The 16,480-nt window shown below is 45.1% G+C and overlaps 1 protein-coding gene across 3 annotated transcripts in view; it reads right to left on the bottom strand.

The window, feature by feature from the left end:
• Slc11a2 (solute carrier family 11 member 2) overlaps window positions 1-16,480 on the bottom strand; it is a 34,962-nt gene that overhangs the window by 1,636 nt on the left and 16,846 nt on the right. For all 3 annotated transcript variants that reach the window (XM_040753808.1, XM_040753809.1, XM_005067242.4), the window contains 11 exons: window positions 16,124-16,230; window positions 15,564-15,634; window positions 15,392-15,459; window positions 13,349-13,504; window positions 12,677-12,835; window positions 11,467-11,553; window positions 10,670-10,789; window positions 10,369-10,518; window positions 9,154-9,227; window positions 7,517-7,670; window positions 5,808-5,861 (listed from right to left, as the gene is read on the bottom strand). In XM_040753808.1, coding sequence (XP_040609742.1) covers window positions 5,808-5,861; window positions 7,517-7,670; window positions 9,154-9,227; window positions 10,369-10,518; window positions 10,670-10,789; window positions 11,467-11,553; window positions 12,677-12,835; window positions 13,349-13,504; window positions 15,392-15,459; window positions 15,564-15,634; window positions 16,124-16,230 — 1,200 coding nt within the window. The remainder of the gene's footprint in view (window positions 1-5,807; window positions 5,862-7,516; window positions 7,671-9,153; window positions 9,228-10,368; window positions 10,519-10,669; window positions 10,790-11,466; window positions 11,554-12,676; window positions 12,836-13,348; window positions 13,505-15,391; window positions 15,460-15,563; window positions 15,635-16,123; window positions 16,231-16,480) is intronic.

Below are 16,480 nucleotides of genomic sequence, written 5' to 3'. Positions count from 1 at the left end.
GAATCAGGAACCTCAGCTGTCTTCATGTCATGTAGTTTTGAGTTTTCAAAGCGGGATTCATGTAGTTGAGGCTAGCTTCAAAAATACTATGGAGCTAAGGATGCTGCCTTGATACCAGCCCCCACCTCCCAGGCACTGGGATTATAGGTGCTTATAAACATGTCCCAGTCTCGATGCTTCAGAAGAACATTTCTAGACCCCACTCCTGTGAGCCAAATGCAGATGGTTTGCTGGGATCTATGCTTTTTTTTTCCTTTTCTTTTTTTGAGATAGGGTCTCACAAAGTAACCCTGGTTAGCCTGGAACTTACTATTTAAGCCTTAAGCTCAGAGATTTGCCAACCTCTTCCTCCTGAGTGCTGGGACTAAAGGTGTGCTCTGCCACACCTGGCAATGAAATCAATCATACTTAATGTCCAGTGACACACTTTGGGACAAAAGCTGACTTTCCTATTAGTCTCGCCCTTGACACCAGCAGCCTGTGTGCGAATGTAGAGTGCAGACCACACATCTGTATGAATGAACTACAATCATGGAATGTGAATGTAGAGTGCAGACCACACATCTGTATGAATGAACTACAATCATGGAATGTTGTAGAGTGCAGACCACACATCTGTATGAATGAACTACAATCACGGAATGTTGTAGAGTGCAGACCACACATCTGTATGAATGAACTACAATCACGGAATGTTGTAGAGTGCAGACCACACATCTGTATGAATGAACTACAATCACGGAATGTTGTAGAGTGCAGACCACACATCTGTATGAATGAACTACAATCATGGAATGTTGTAGAGCAGGCACGGGAGTGGTGGAGGGGGTGGGGGGCCAAGCCCTAGTTTAGTCCTTCCAATGTATATTTTGGGTTTTATTTTCAGAACTGTGGCAAGTGCTATACCACTGAGCTAAGTCCCAACACCTTGTTTAGTTTTTGAGGCGGGGGTCTCAATCTGCAGCCCTGGCTAGCCTGGAATTCGCAGTGATCCTCCTGCCTTGTGAGGCTAGGATTACAGTCGTGCAGCACCACCATGAGCTCTGTGTATCTTCCTTATCTTCCGTGTGTGTAAAAAGGAAGCATGCTATGTCTGGAGAGGTCAAGCACACTGATAAGATAGCTCATCACATCTTTAAAGAGTTTATTTTGAGCACATTACACTGTCCCACGTTATCTCACAGGAATGTTGTGTGGCTGTGTGAAGACAACATAGACGGAATAGTTTCCTGGGTCAAATGTTCCCAGCCAGTGTGCTGGAAGACACTGACATTTCATTTGCAGGCCTGACATCCAGGCTTGAGAACTGATAACTGTTGCCAAACTCACTGATAATTCATGGAAGCCTCTCCCAAGTGAGAAAAGATGGTGGACTTTCTCTCTCCGTGACATTAGAGTATTAACATTTAGAGAACGTAATTGGAGAATTTTGTTTTCTAGTTGTGAGACACTGGGAAATGCGGCTAAGTATCACAATAGGCTAAAATACTCTGGGGTGTAGACAGGTGATACACCAGTGTATCTATTATTGTTTCTTAGCTGTCACGTAGGACACTATCTGTTCTCTAAGCCTGACTCAAGCATCCAAAGCCACTAATAAGTGCTGACATGGGTTTCTCTGTGTAGGTCACTTTGACCTTGGACTAGCTGTGTGGACTGGTTGGCCTTCAGTCTGCCAACCTCTGGCATGCCTCTCAAGTGTTGAGATCAACATCTGAATGAAATGTTTGCCCGTCTTGGTGTTCCTGGTGACACTGGAGAAATGTTGAAGAGTCTTACTACAGCCTGAAGCATATGCTGTGTATTACACAAGATGGGTTTGGGAATGAACAACAGTCCTCTGGCTTTTAGGTTGCTCAGTTGCCTCTCAGTATAGAGGGTGAGGAGAGAGAGAGAGAGAGAGAGAGAGAGAGAGAGAGAGAGAGAGAGAGAGAGAGAGAGAGAGAGAGAGAGAGAGAGAGAGAGAGAGAGAGGTACCTACAAAGGCCAGAAAGAAGAGCATTGGATCTCCTGGAGCTGGAGTTACAGATGGTTGTGAGCCACCTGACATAGGTGCTGGGAACCGAACCTGGGACCTCTGGAAGAACAGCGCCTGCTCTCAACCACTGAGCCATCTCTGTAGCCCACTGTTTGCTACTGTTCCAAGGTCTTTCAGGACTACTACTCAATTTCAGTGACTGCCACTTGTAAATACATATGAGGTAACAGGGAAGGCTCACACGAGGTTCTGGAAATTGCTTTGCATTCTGGATTAGTTCTGAAATTACACCCAAATTCAGGGAAGTCTGGTGAATACAGTTAGCACAGACAACTTCTTGGGGACAGCCCTTCTGAGGCAGGGCTAAGAAGCTACCACAAGAAGGGAACATGAAGTCTGCCTGTCTTGGGACAGACAAGTAAGGACATATTCCTCATCACGTGCCTGGTAACAATGCTGCTAGCTCATCATACCTGAATTTCACCACCAGGATCTGCATTTACATCAGGTCTGCCAAAATTTACACCTGGTTTAAAGCTAATTAATTCTGCTTTCTCTCGTTAATTTTGGCAGCAAATACATATTTTAAAACCCTTCCTAGATGGCAAGACTACAGACAGGGTAGAGGAAAGTAGAAAAAATTTCATCTTGCAAAGGGGTAAAGTTATGGTCTTAACCACAAACAAAAGTATTTAACTAAGTGGTAAACTAAAATTAATTTTCATCTAAACTGAAAACAATTTAATCTGCTATTTATTTGTTGTGTACCTATGTGGGGACAAGTAGGCAAGTGCCATGGAGGTCAGGGACAACTTTCAGGAGTGGCACTCTCTCCTTCCACTGTGTGCACCCTGGACATCTAATTCCAGTTGTGAAGCCTGTTGGCATCTATACCTCTGAAACCATCTTTCCTCTCAGCCCTTAAAGTGAAATTAAAATCTTGGTGTCTACTACCAACTAGCCTTTTGGACACTGGGCACTTACAGTGTCACTCTTGCTGGTAATGGCATGTCTGTATTTCTGTATCAAAGCTGTTGAGACCCTATAATAAAGTATTCTCAAGGTTTAAAAAAAATAGCCAGAAAAGCAAACAGGAAAAAGGAAAGTTTTTCTTTTTCTTTTTGTTTTTTGTTTTTTTAATTACAAATCAAGTTTACAAGCTATTAAAGGTTCACTAAAAGCCTCGTTGTAGCGCCTTCCTACAGCCCTGGCAGGATTTCACAAGCCAAGCTGTAGCTATACCCCAGCCTGTCAACTTGCAGTGTACCGAAGCAGTACAATTATTTCATGTCACATGAGAACAAGTACCAATTTAGGGAAAGTGCAAAGATGGCTCACAAATACACAGCCAGAACCACACTGGCATGGAAGACTAGACATTTGTACACATTGTTTACTGTACAGGGTACTGTTGGAAGTACACCTTCTCAGTGACAATCAAATGGCACTGTAAAATATTGTAGTCATAGAATCAGAAAAGAACACCTAACTATGGTGAACCTTCTATTATTGTAAACAAACATAACATAGAACAACTGTAGGGTAGGGAAATAAGATCCACAACAGAGAGAGGCCTTGCTTAGCACACACGAGGCCCCTAGGTCCATCCCTAGCACTCTGGGCTAGACGATCAATGTTTGTGAATCTTGCCCCGAGAGACAAATGTAAATGTTACTACAGCATCTTTGTAAGAATTCTGTTGCCATCAATCTGGCCTTCACATTCTACAGCAAGACAAGGTTTCAAAGGTCAGTCTCCAGCATCTTCAGGCACCATTCAGATCAGTTTTAGGAACAACGGTGGTAAAAGGGGTAGGTATGAGAAGGACCCGGTAGGGCAGTGGTTTTCAACCTTCCTAGTGCTGTGACCCTTTAATTCAGTTCCTCATGTTGTGGTGACCCTCCAATCATAAAATTATTTCATCCTACTTCAAAATTGAAATTTTACTATCGTTATAAATCGTAATACAAATCTATTTTGGAGACAGAGGTTTGCCAAGGAGGTCTCGACCCACAGGTTGAGGACCACTGCTGTAGGGACATGTCACCTGTAATTTTGTGTTATAATAGCTGAAGGGCTAAGGCTGATGTAGGGTGAGTGCAATAACAATTTACCAAATTTTTTATGCCTCATAAAGAATCTATCCAGGCTGAGCTTCTGACTGTGTGTAAAATGTACAGACGAGCCAAGATCATGTTAGCCAGATTGCTTCGAAGATGAGGACGTCCTTCAAGGCCACTCTCATTTCCGCTGACAACAAGGCAGACTCACATCTCGGGCTCCCGAGTAAAAATGTCAGACGTGGCTGAAGTGAAAGCAGCAGTCCCTTGCTGAAGACTCCAGAGCTTCGCCATCTGGCCTCAACAGGTGCTCTCTCTGAGGGAACTAGTCCCGTCTTGCAGGGAGAGAACTTCACAACCACAGTGACACCTACTGACTTTGCAAAGGTTAGGTCCAGAGCTTCTAAAGCCTTGTGAGTCATCTTGGACATGAAGCACTGGGGTGTCAGGGACGTGATGTGGTGAAGGGTGACTTTCAGGAATAACGCAGTTAGCTCTCTGACCCATGCTGAGTCTAGAGTCTCATGAGAATATCAGTTCATGAGTGTTATGTTCTTCTGCTATCGCCGCTCTCTTAGAAGAGGAAGGCAAAGATTTTGCGACTGTGTGTACTCAAGATTAAACACTGTCAGAAACCCTTGGTAGTAACATGAAAGCTACTAACCTCAAGACTAAAGAGGAAGCCCTGCTAAGCTTGCATCGTAGAGAAAACCTGTAGGTGATGAGCAACTCCCTGCAGGTGGACCACCTGTCCACGCCCACCTTTTATGCTTCCTACCCTTCTTAGTTTCCACTGAGAAATTAAAAGTAGAAATAAAAAGTCATGAACTTAGAGGGGCAGTGGTGGCGCATGCCTTTAGTCCCAGTACTAGGGAGGCAGAGGCTGGTGGTTCTCTGAGTTCCAGGCCAGCCTGGTCTACAGAGCGAGTTCCAGGACAGCAAGGGCTACACAGAGAAACCCTATCTTTAAAAGCAAACAAACAAATCCTGAACTCAAAGAAGACAGCTGTCTCTAATTTTGTAATTCAAATGTATGGCATCATTCTATTTGGGGTTTTATAACTAAAATAGTTTGAAGGGAGCATAAAAGCATTTTCAACTTTCAGCATCCATTATCTTGTGATAAAATTTGCATGCCCAGAGTTGCTATAATCTTAATTCACCTAGTGAAAAACATAATTGCAGTTTACTATATTCCTAATTCATATAGTTTTAAGAATACACAGTCTGATTAATATTCACATATCATTCACAAATCATAAGCTATTTGCCCTTGGATAGCTACTTAGGGACTTAGTGTTTAAAATAGCTCCAATGTAACTTTTTCCAGGGGCTGCCTAATGCTATAGGGTGAGACTCACCCCCTGCCAAAAATAATCATCTTTTAAGTACACATGGGAAAATCAAGGCATGGTTGTGCATGCCTATAATCCCAGCACAGGGGAGGTTGAGACAGGATTGCCATAAGTTTGAGGGCAGTCTGAGCTACATGGTGAGTTTGAGACTATCTAGTGTTTCACAGCAAGATCCTATTTCACAAAAACAAAACAAAGACCTCAAAACACACACAAAACAGTGTTTCCCAACTAACAGTTGAGTCCTAAATGCAGTCTGTGCAACAGCACATACTTGTGGCTATGTTCACACAGTAAACCATAGAAACACACTGGCTCTGATGGCTCCCTGTAAAGACAGACAGACTGACCCAGTGTTTACTTAGTATTGTCACCGTTGGTGTCTTCGCTCAGCAGGACCTTAGAGATGCTTACCCTGTGCCCACAATCCAGGAAAGACAGGCCCAATGCAATCAAACATTGCCAACCCTGGAAGAGAAAACACGATTGTCACTCACCCGCCAAGATGGCAGGCACATCCCCGCTATGCAGGGACACACCTGCTTCCTGCCCCAAACATTGAGCTCTGTCCATTTCTTTGCAGCAAGGGCTGCCCAAGTCAGGCTCTCAGCTCCTCTTCTGCTTCAAAACACCCCAGAGTTTTCCTCCAAGGCTTTTCAAAACTGGGTTCTCTTTGTGCTGTGTTTATGACTTGTTTCACTCAGTGGGAACTCTCAGGTGGCCGTTTCTCATTAGCTTCCCAAGTACACGGAGAACAGCCCTAGACTAGTAAGTAGTAAGACAAGCTACTCTATGAAGCTCCTGGTTTAGAGCTAAACAACAGTAACCAAGATACAGAATTTACCCTACCTCCACATTTGGGGCTTGGACAATGTCACTAGTCTGAGGGTTTTGACTCAACTCACATCCAATTTGCATGAAGGAACAACTGGCTGAACTTCTAAGAGAATTTTAAAACAATTCCTGCCAAGGACACATATAGTTACCTGGTTTCCAAACTCCTATGGTGAGTATAACCTTGTATGCCCAAGGTTTATTGGAAAGGGAAAAAATTCACTGAGCCAAGGCACATATTAAAATATGCATTGACAGTTTCCTCAAACTGATTCTAATCTGTGGTACACACAGCATGCATGGAGTGAAATGCTCTAGAGAGAACAGCAGGGCTTTAGCCCATCTTCAACATTTTCCATAGCAGACATGGCCAAAGTTTTGCTGTTTCTTAACCCCAACCTTAGTATGAACTCTGTATTAAACAGGTAATTGAATCTGTTCTCATTGCTATATACTTTTCACTAGTAAAAGTAGTGACAAAGATGGGAAATAGACAATACATCTATTTTTGTCCTCTGTGTGTGTGTGGCTAATGTACTTGCAGAGGACATCGGAGATCACGTATTCCTGTGAGACAGGGTCTTCTGCTGAATCTGTAGCTAGGCTGGCAGGTCTCAGCAATTCTATTGCTGCCTCCCTTCCTCCAGTGCTGGGGTTACAGACACACAACCATGCCAATCTTTTAAAGTGGGTCCTGGGGATTTGAACTCAGGTTCTTAGGATTGCTGTGCAACCACTGAGCCATCTTGTTTCTCAAACATATCATAACATTCTCTTTAGGAATTAAATATTGGATCCTTATAAAATCATCAGAAATATAAAAATACTAGGTATTAAAAGCTAAAATAAGACAGGCATGATGGCACATGCCTTTAATCCCAGTACTCAGGAGGCAGAGGCAGGTAGATCTTTGTGAGTTTGAGGCCAGTCTGGCCTACAAAGTGAGGTCTAGGACAGCCAGGACTGTTACACTGAGAAACCCTTTCTAGAAACAACCCCTTCCCCTCAAAAAAAAAAAAAAAAAAAAACTAAAATAAATTTGATGATTCAAAATACAAAAATCTGGCTGAGAATAGAGTGCAACATTAGAATGCATGCTTGGCATTGCATAAGCCGGTGTTTACTCTCCAATACTAAAAAAATGGAATTTCAGAAAGAGTTGATTTGACAATGCCATATGGACTGCCTTAGCAAACTGCTTTGGGGACCACTCATTGCCAAAGGAAAGTTAGCCCCATCTGAACCATCCCAGATACCCAGTGCCCCTGCTCCCTTCACATTGGACTCACCAAGTAAAACACAAAGCACAGATAGGCCACGCTAACCACTGCAGCCACCACATATAGTACCACGTGCCCTAGTTCCTGGACGTACACCACTACAAAGTACATGTTGATGGAGCAGACGATGAGGACCAAGATTCCACCAGCAATCCTCCAGCCTCTGTAAAGGAAGGAGTGTGTAAGTGTGCAATAGCTCAACTGGGTCACCAGACAGAAAACAAAACTGTGTCTCATGTGGTAAGTGGGACATGGGCTGAGAGAAGTATTTTTAAAAAAAGGGTAAAGTTAATGATAAAGCAGGAGGGGAAGGGGTCGGAGGAAATAGAGCCTAGCATTTATCTATTATTAATGTGTGCATACGACGTGTACATGTGTGGGCACACATGCTACAGCATGCATGTGGAGGTCAGAAGGCCACTTCTATGGAGCTACTTTTCTCCTTCATCCTCTATGACTTCCAGGGATGGGACTCAGGTCATCAGGCTTGTGTGGCAAGCATATTTATCCCCTGACCCTAGAAATCAGCAGGTCCTAGAAATGCAGCCATTTCATTAGACACCGGAACATGGCCCAGTCTTGGAATCTGTTTCTCCAAAACACGAAATTGTTCTTGGGATGTGTTTTGTATCCCTCCCAGGTGCAGTGGGTAGGAGTGAATCTACTTCAGATCACTCATTATTGCTTGCTGCTGTTACTCAATGAAATGTTTAAACTATCCTTTGTGTGCCTCTATGACAAACATGTTTTTGCCATATGCTGCTAGTCCTTGTGTAGACATATGAACTCATGAGAATTGGCATGTGTGACTATCTTAACCCTCAGGTATCAATTGTCTGAAGCTCTGAATAAAGGCGGCTATTGCATGAGGCTTCTTTAGTCCACCCATTTACCAGCTCCACTCTTCCAGGTCCCACTGCCTCTAGAGTGGTGACAATTAGAGAGTTTGGAAACCTAACAGGTCACATGAACACCTGTACTGATTAGTTTTCAGTGACAACTTGACACAGCCAAGCAGCACTTGGGAAGGGTGTTTTAACGGGAAATGATCACATTGGGCTGGCTTGTGGGCATATCCGTGGGGCAGGATGTGGAAACAGCCAGCCCACTCAGGGCAGCCCCATTACCCAGCCAGCGTGACCTGAACAGTACAAGAAAGAAGCAAGCTAGCTTAGGGTAAACATACAAGCAAGGATGTGTTCATTCCCTTCATTCTTGAGAGTGGATGGACATGACTAGCTGTTTGAGTTCTGCGTTGACTTCTCCCCGAATGACGGGCAGTAATTTGGAATTTTAAGACTTTAAATAAACCTTTCCACCCCGGGCTGTTTGTTTGCACAGTATCTGTCATAGCAGCAGAATACCCCCTTCAAGGTGTGCACAGAAGGTATTATTAGTGTGTGCCTCTCTCAAGTAATATAACACAGAACTCAATCCTCCGTGGCTGAGGGGAAGAGCTAGAGCTCGGAAGAGTTCCTCCTCCTTTCCTATAACTCATGCTCACCAGTTTCTTTCTAAGCCAAAAAGGAAGCAGCTAGAAGTTGCTCTGGAAACACATAGCTCTCCTGGAGGAGACATTTCCAACTGGCCTGCTGGGTAAAATCCCCTTCCCGTGTGCTTCTGGAGAATGACGACAATGTACTCACATTCCATTGGAAAACTCACTCATTACTGGCCGCAGGCTTGTGAACGTGAGGATGGGTATGAGAGCAAAGGGAAGCTGGAAAAAAGAAGATGGAGTTATGTAGGTGTTAGTTTCCTCTCTGAAGTGTGATAAAACACTATGAGGAAAAACAACTTGACATGGTGCTGGGGGATCATCTGGATTATACTTCCAGGTCACAGTCTTTCACAAAGAGAAGTCAGGGCAGGACCTGAGTGGAAACTTTGAGGAACGCTGCTTATTGGCACTGGCCTGGCTCTGGCACCCTCTCCCTCTACATCAACTGCGGAAGCTATTCTTCAGTTGAGGTTCCTGATTCCCAGGGTACATGAGGTTATTGTACCACCATAGACACCAGCACAGCTCACAAAAAGGAATCACATATCCTATCTCAGCTATGCCATGGACACTCCTATCACCTTGCCTTTGCCAAACATATTCTTAATCCAGCACTAATCATGATCCTCAACGCCTTTATTTAAACATGAAAAGACAACACAATGGGGGCTGGAGAAATGGCTCAGTGGGTTAAGAACACTTTGTTTGCTGATCTTCCAGAGGACCCAGGTTCAATTCCCAGCACCCATATGGCAACTCACAACTGTCCAGTAACTCCACAACTGTCTGATGTTCTCTTCTGAACTCTTCAGGTTCCAGGCACACATACAGTGCTCATACATACACAAAGGTAAAACCCTGATATACATAAATAAAAATAATCTTAAATAAATAAATAACATATTGGATATGACTTGTCTTGTAACCTCCATAGGAGTTAGTGGTGTTCTCAGAATTCATTTAATGATTTACCCTTGCTACATTAATGAGGTACAATGTTGTGGCGTTTTATGTATTACTACGTTAACAGACTGACAAACAGATGTGCCCATGCTGCGGCTGAATATGAAATCAGAGAACAACTTCTGCAGACAGTTCTTTCCTTTACTGTGTCTTCAGGGGATCTAACTTGGGTCTTCACACTTGTACAGCTGCACGGCCAGCACTTTAGCCACTGAGTCACCTTGGTGGCTTTAAACTTGTCTTCTGTGTTAAGCAGAGCTTATAATCTCCTTTCAGTGAACATCCAGACCTTTTCCTTCCCCTCACTCACTCCTAGTAGCCAGCCTCCAGCATGAGGCTTGGTGCCCAAGACAAGACTTACTGCCAACAGTGTGAGCTTCCCCAGTTCCCTGCTCACCTGTAAGCTCTGCAGAACATTCAGGAAGTCATTCATCCCCGTTAGATGCTCTACATCTTGGAAGACAGCAACAAGCAGAGTGGGGATGATGGCAATGGATCGTGTCAGGATCACTCGGGCAAAACGTGACCATTTTAGGTTCAGGAATCCCTGAAAGAAAGTGTGGGGGCTGGTGACCACATGTGACAGAAGAAAGACAAATGGTTGGGGAAGGTCAGGGAAGCCCATGGAAGCATGGAGTTAGACACTCAGGAGCTACACCATCCCCCTTTGCTCCCCTGTAGTCAACCCCAGCACACACCTCCATGACAAACTGGCCGGAATAGGTTCCTGTCATGGTGGAGCTCTGTCCTGCAGCCAGGATTCCCACTGCCCAGATGTAGAGTGTCGCTGGCCCAAAGTAACATCCAAGCACAACACCCTGGGGGTGGGGGAGACACACAGGACAGGTTGTCAGTGTTTAGATAACACTCAGAACAGCAGCCCTCTGAAGAACCCCCCCGCTCCTCGTGAAACACCAACACACCAAGTACCGTGCTGGGCACTGTACAGGAGTAAGTCTCAGTGCTGGGTCTGACTTAGAGGTTTCCAGTCTTGCTCTGCTGGGTGTCCCTCCATCCCTCCTCTCCGTTCCTTCATCTCTAACCTCCACCTCAAACACTAAAGACGCAGAACCCACACTTCCCAGAGTGTGCTCCTTAATACACGGCTCTGAAAAATGGAGGGAGGGGTGCAGACAGTGAACCTGTGTGGGGAATGCAGTGTAGACATATTCTGTTCTTGGGGGTCACAAGGGAAGCAGCATGAGGGGCCCAGGAGGGCCTAGGAAAGAACACCTATTAATTCACCCACTACTGCAGTCAACGCCTGCAGAACTTTACAGTGTCCTCCTGAGTTTAGGAGTTGCTACTGTGCAACCTATCAGCCCATCTTCTACCCAGCCCCCCAGAGCCCCAAATGTGTAGCTGGCATATGGGCCTCAGAAATAAAACTCTCAGAGGAGTCATGCTCAGATCTGAAATGAACTCACGAAAAGGCCAGAGGATATGCAAACACTTACCTAAGGGCAGAGACTGCAAACCAGTTGTGCTCACTTACCCCTTTGTAGATGTCCACAGCCAGAGTTGAGTTGTCATTAGGAAAGAGGTCAGTATGAGGGCTGCTGCTATTTCTACAGACATTAACCTAAAGCCCAAAGCAGTTTAAGAACAATTTTTGTCTTAGAAATAAGCAGATAAAAACCCTGTATTTGTCTCACTAAATTCTTCTGCATGAGATAAGCAGAGGAAGCACTCGAGGGCTGCAATGCGGGTAGTAGCTGGTGCACCTCCAATTGCAACCCCCCCAGGCCTTTTATTCTCTCCATCATCAAGGTGTTTACTGAGACAGAGTTTATAAGACAGCATGCAAATGCTGGAGCATTATAAATTCAAATAAGGAGAGAAACTCTAAGGGGCCTTGAGCTAGAAGAATTCCAAACTTGAGGCCAGACTGGGATGCACAGGTAGAATCTATCAAAAAAAAAAAAAAACTGCCAGATATGGTGACACACATATTTAATCCCAATAGTTGGGAGGCTGAGGCAGGTGGATTTCTGTGAGTTCCAGACCAGCCTGATCTACATAGTAAGTTTCAAACTTCCATCCAGGACTACACAATGAGTACCTTTCTTCAAAAACTAAAACATAAAAACAAAACAAAAAAGGGAAAACAAAACAGAAGGCTTCAAGTATGGGAGGACACCAGCAATCAGAAGACCTTCATCAAAGCAGAACCAGGGGTCAAGAGGTCCTGGAGACATAAATAATGACCAAAACTAGACAGGAATGCTGACGAGCAGCTCTATGGTGGAACGCAAGGTCCTGGGCATCTTCAAATACTCCATAATAAACAAAAAACCTCAACAAAAAAACCAACCAAACAAAATGGGAGAGAATTCGAACTTCCTTTTCACTGACTCCGCCTCCTAACCTGTCCTTGGCATAACCATCAAGACTAGCAGACATGCAGACAGAAGCTAATAAAAAAGAAAACAGAAATAACCAAACGATAACCAAATAGCCAAGATGCATGATAGCATGAGGCAACGATGAGTCCAAGGCCAGCTCTTTCAAGGTCACCCCTGGAATGGGTGCAATAGGCTTCCTCAGCCCACACCACAGACTGGCTGATGTGTAGAGCCTGGAGAAGTAGGGGACACCTAGGCCTCAGATGTATTTCCTTGGATTTCAAGTCATTGCTCTTTTCTGTCCCGTTCCAGCATGCAATTCACTCTGGCATTTATCACCCATGATCCTGGCTTACTCACCACCTGCTCGTTGGTTTTTCCAAAAAATGCTTCGGCAAAGACGGAGACAACGAAGACATTGATGATGAAGGAAACAAAGAGTGCAATGCAGGACTCAATGAAAAAGTACTTGTTGGCTTCTCTGACTTCCTGCTTGTTGGCCCGGTTTACCTGCCTAGACTAGAGAGACAACAGCGGCAGTCATCTTTCCACCAGTTGTAGAAAGTTCCTTTGTAACAACTCAGAACTGTGGAGTCAGCTGAAAGATTAAGAGGGCAAACACCTAACTAGAAGAAATAGATCTTCGCTCACTAAGCTACGAAGACCTCCGCAACCTCTGACAACATTGCACAACCCCCAAATGGGAGAGCCAGCAATCAGGTGACTACTGAGCTCCCAAGACTAATCTCAGTCCTGAGGCTACTGGACTAATTGTCAAGCCTCTCCACTGTCTCAGCAAAGGAAGGTCTCACTTACTGGGAAAGCCCTCCTTCCCTCTAGACCAAGACTTCAAGATCTTTCATGAAGGACACTAGCCTAGAATTTTGAGGGTCACTTTTCCTGGTCAATTTGGTGCTAAACACAGACCAACCAGCCTAAGAAACACCATGCTCCAGCAATCATAAACTAAGTTTGTATCCCTTGTACTTAAAGGAACATCTCCCACAAACGATACAGAAGGGCACTGCTCACCTTGACTAAGGCAGAATGCAGGTACATGTTGTGTGGCATGATGACAGCTCCCACGATGCCCACAGCCTGCTCAATCTGTGGAGTGCTACAGCCTGAACAGGACGGCACGAACATGCCCCTGAGCACTTGGCTCTGGCTGGGCTTCACTGTAACATACTACACAGCAACATAATACCTATTAGGCTTTACTGCAACATGGAACGGGGAGCACAGCACTAGGCACTGGCATCCTTCATTCCTTTCCCCTCTGTAACAGCAACCTGGACTAGGAATACAGAATCATCAACAAGTACTTGCCCAGTGTGCACAAGGCTCTGAGTTTAACTGCAGCACATCAACGAATGGGAACAAAGGGCCGCTGTGGTCTGAATGTAAACTGTCTGTCACAGGCTCATGACTGAACTCAAGCCTCATTACAGTTGTACTCTTTGGGGATGTGGTGGAAACTTTTGGCAGTGGAGCCTCCCTGGAAGAAGTAGATCCATGGGGGCATCCTGACCCTAGCCATGTCCTGCATCTCTGTCTGCACTTCTGTCTGTCTGTGCTTCTGTCTGCACTGAGGTGGTCTCCTACACCACATCTCCTGCCACCAGGGGCTTCTGCCCAAGGAACTGCAGGCCAGAACGAGCCCTCTGAAGTCCTAGCTACACATGCCCTTCACCTCCTGCTACTTTCCTCGAGTACTCTGGTTGCAATCATCAATGATAACTAATACCGGGGCTTGTTTCCAGGGGCCAGAGGATTCAGGACTATGTATTCTGAATATCTTACAGGACACTTAAAATGTACAATGCAGATATACAGAGAACACAGTGTTCTGAGGAAACAAACTGGCTAAAGGGCTTGTTATTTGCGTCACTGTAACTGCTGATACAGATCCAAGAATAGACTAGTTCTTGAACCCATACCCTCACGCTGCTGTTCACCCTTATCATCCAGGAACACCTTTGCTTGCCACCTGTGTGCAGGGAGTGGGCCACTCTTTAGCCCTGCTCATCCAGACTTGCTCCTGGCTCAGGATTTCTTTTGCAAGCCTTGGTACAACCTGAAAAATCTACTCATAGACTAGCTATCTTTTTAATGTTTAGGCAGACCTGTACACAGAAACCAGTTTACAACAGCTGGACATAAAAAGGTGAGACAGACAAGGTGCAAGCCAGGAAAGTAGTCAATCACCTATCACTCATCAATATGTTTTTGTCTCACTCTATAGCCCTGGCCTGGAACTCTCTAGGTAGATCAAGCTGGCTTCAAATTCACAGAGACCAGCCTGCCTCTGTTTAGTAGCTAGTATTGCAGGCATGAACCACCATGCATATTGAAAACCGCCATCAGCTGGTTTAATACAGGAAATAGTCAAGCTGATGAATTAATTTCAGCCATGATGAGCATAAAGAGAAATGCTTTGAGTTAGCAGTCGCCAGTAACCTTCTGTCTGTCCCACCCCAAAGCTGGTTTGCTGTCTGGGTAGCTAGCTGATTTGGGACTGAAAATGCTGGTCCTGAAAGGCCTAGTCACTTTTTTTTTTTTTTTTTTTTTTTTGGTTTTACGAGACAGGGTTTCTCTGTATTGTTTTGAAGGCTGTCGGTCCAGCCTGGCCTCGAACTCACAGAGATCCGCCTGCCTCTGCCTCCCGAGTGCTGGGATTAAAGGCGTGCGCCACCACCGCCCGGCTAGGCCTAGTCACTTTTAACCCCAAAATCTCTACAGGCCTTCCTGTACATGAATACTTGCCATAGGCTATGTATGTCCTTCAAAAGCAGACCAGAAGTATACTGGCTTTTTGTTGATTTAATACAATTAAGCTAGTCTGGCCTTATTATTGCTTTTTATAATAAAAGATTACAAACAAAACAAAATGAAACTTAGTTTGTTTTTTTTTTTACAAGACAGGGTTTCTCTGTATTGTTTTGGTCCAGCCCAGCCTCGAACTCAGAGATCCGCCTGCCTCTGCCTCCCAAGTGCTGGGATTAAAGGCGTGGGCCACCACCGCCTGGCTGAAACTTTGTTTTAAATGATTAACCAACAGCCTGGGACACTTGCCTCATATCCAAATGTGAGAGCCATAATAGTGATGAGAAAGCCAAAAAATGCTTCCAGCTTCCGCAAGCCTAAAGGGGAAACGCAGCAGTGAGCACACAGAGGACAGACTTCCCCACAGCCACGTGCCTGAAGCCAGTGGCTCTGATTCACCCGCCAGTTCTACTGTCCTTACCATATTTGTCCAAAAAGAGAAATACAAAAGTATCTGCGATGGTGATGAGAACTCCGCCCCACAGGGGAACCCTAGGTTAGAGATAGAGAGAGAGATTAAAGGCCCACTGAAGACACTTTCTTCACATCTAGTACAACACAGAAGAACACCAGGGTCCCCAGCTAGGGCCTGGGGAGCAACAAAGGCAGGAAGCCATGCATGGCTGAGAAGCAGCATCCACTAAAGGTCATCCACTGACGCTCCCCCTGAGAGCTTACTGTGCCTGATGTGTACGACACATGGCTGAAAAACAGGGGTCAGACACAGAAGGACCTCACTATGCAGTGACATAAGCAGTCCTCCCTTACAAACGAGTAACTGTACAAAACGCCACACAGCCCATTTAAATACAAGTGTCCACATCATTGGAGTGAGAGCTGCAGAGACTATGTCTGCTGGGGAAGGTGAAGGCAGCTCCGGACAGGCTGAATACTGAATTTTGAAAACGAGATGGCTTTCTATTTTCACCCCATCTTTGGAATCCAGCTCAATACTGACAGTGTTCAGGAGGAAGACCCCACCTTCCTGCAGACAGGAGATTGATGGCGATGGCTGAGCCAATGACTTCCTGCATATCAGAGCCAATGATTGCCAGCTCCACCATCAGCCACAGGATGATCCGTGGGACCTACAAAGCAAAGGATGATCTGATTATGCATTTCCAAGAACTTCCTCCTGCATCTGGAATTCAGAATTTGGCACAGGCAGCCTTCCAAAAGCCCCCAGACTCAGAGAAATACCAGTGCTCAGCCCCACAGAGTAGAAAGGTGTGCTTGCTTCCTGTGGGAGACTGTGAACCAAGGGAAGCTTGGCTCTCCTCAATCCTTCTCAGGAGAATGTGGAATTTCTATTTACTTTCTACTTTCTTTCTTGCCTAA

The sequence above is a fragment of the Mesocricetus auratus genome, unplaced genomic scaffold (genome assembly GCF_017639785.1).
Source record: "Mesocricetus auratus isolate SY011 unplaced genomic scaffold, BCM_Maur_2.0 Super-Scaffold_100010, whole genome shotgun sequence".
In the NCBI taxonomy this organism is placed as follows: domain Eukaryota; kingdom Metazoa; phylum Chordata; class Mammalia; order Rodentia; family Cricetidae; genus Mesocricetus; species Mesocricetus auratus.
This window is presented reverse-complemented; position numbering and strand designations above follow the sequence as displayed.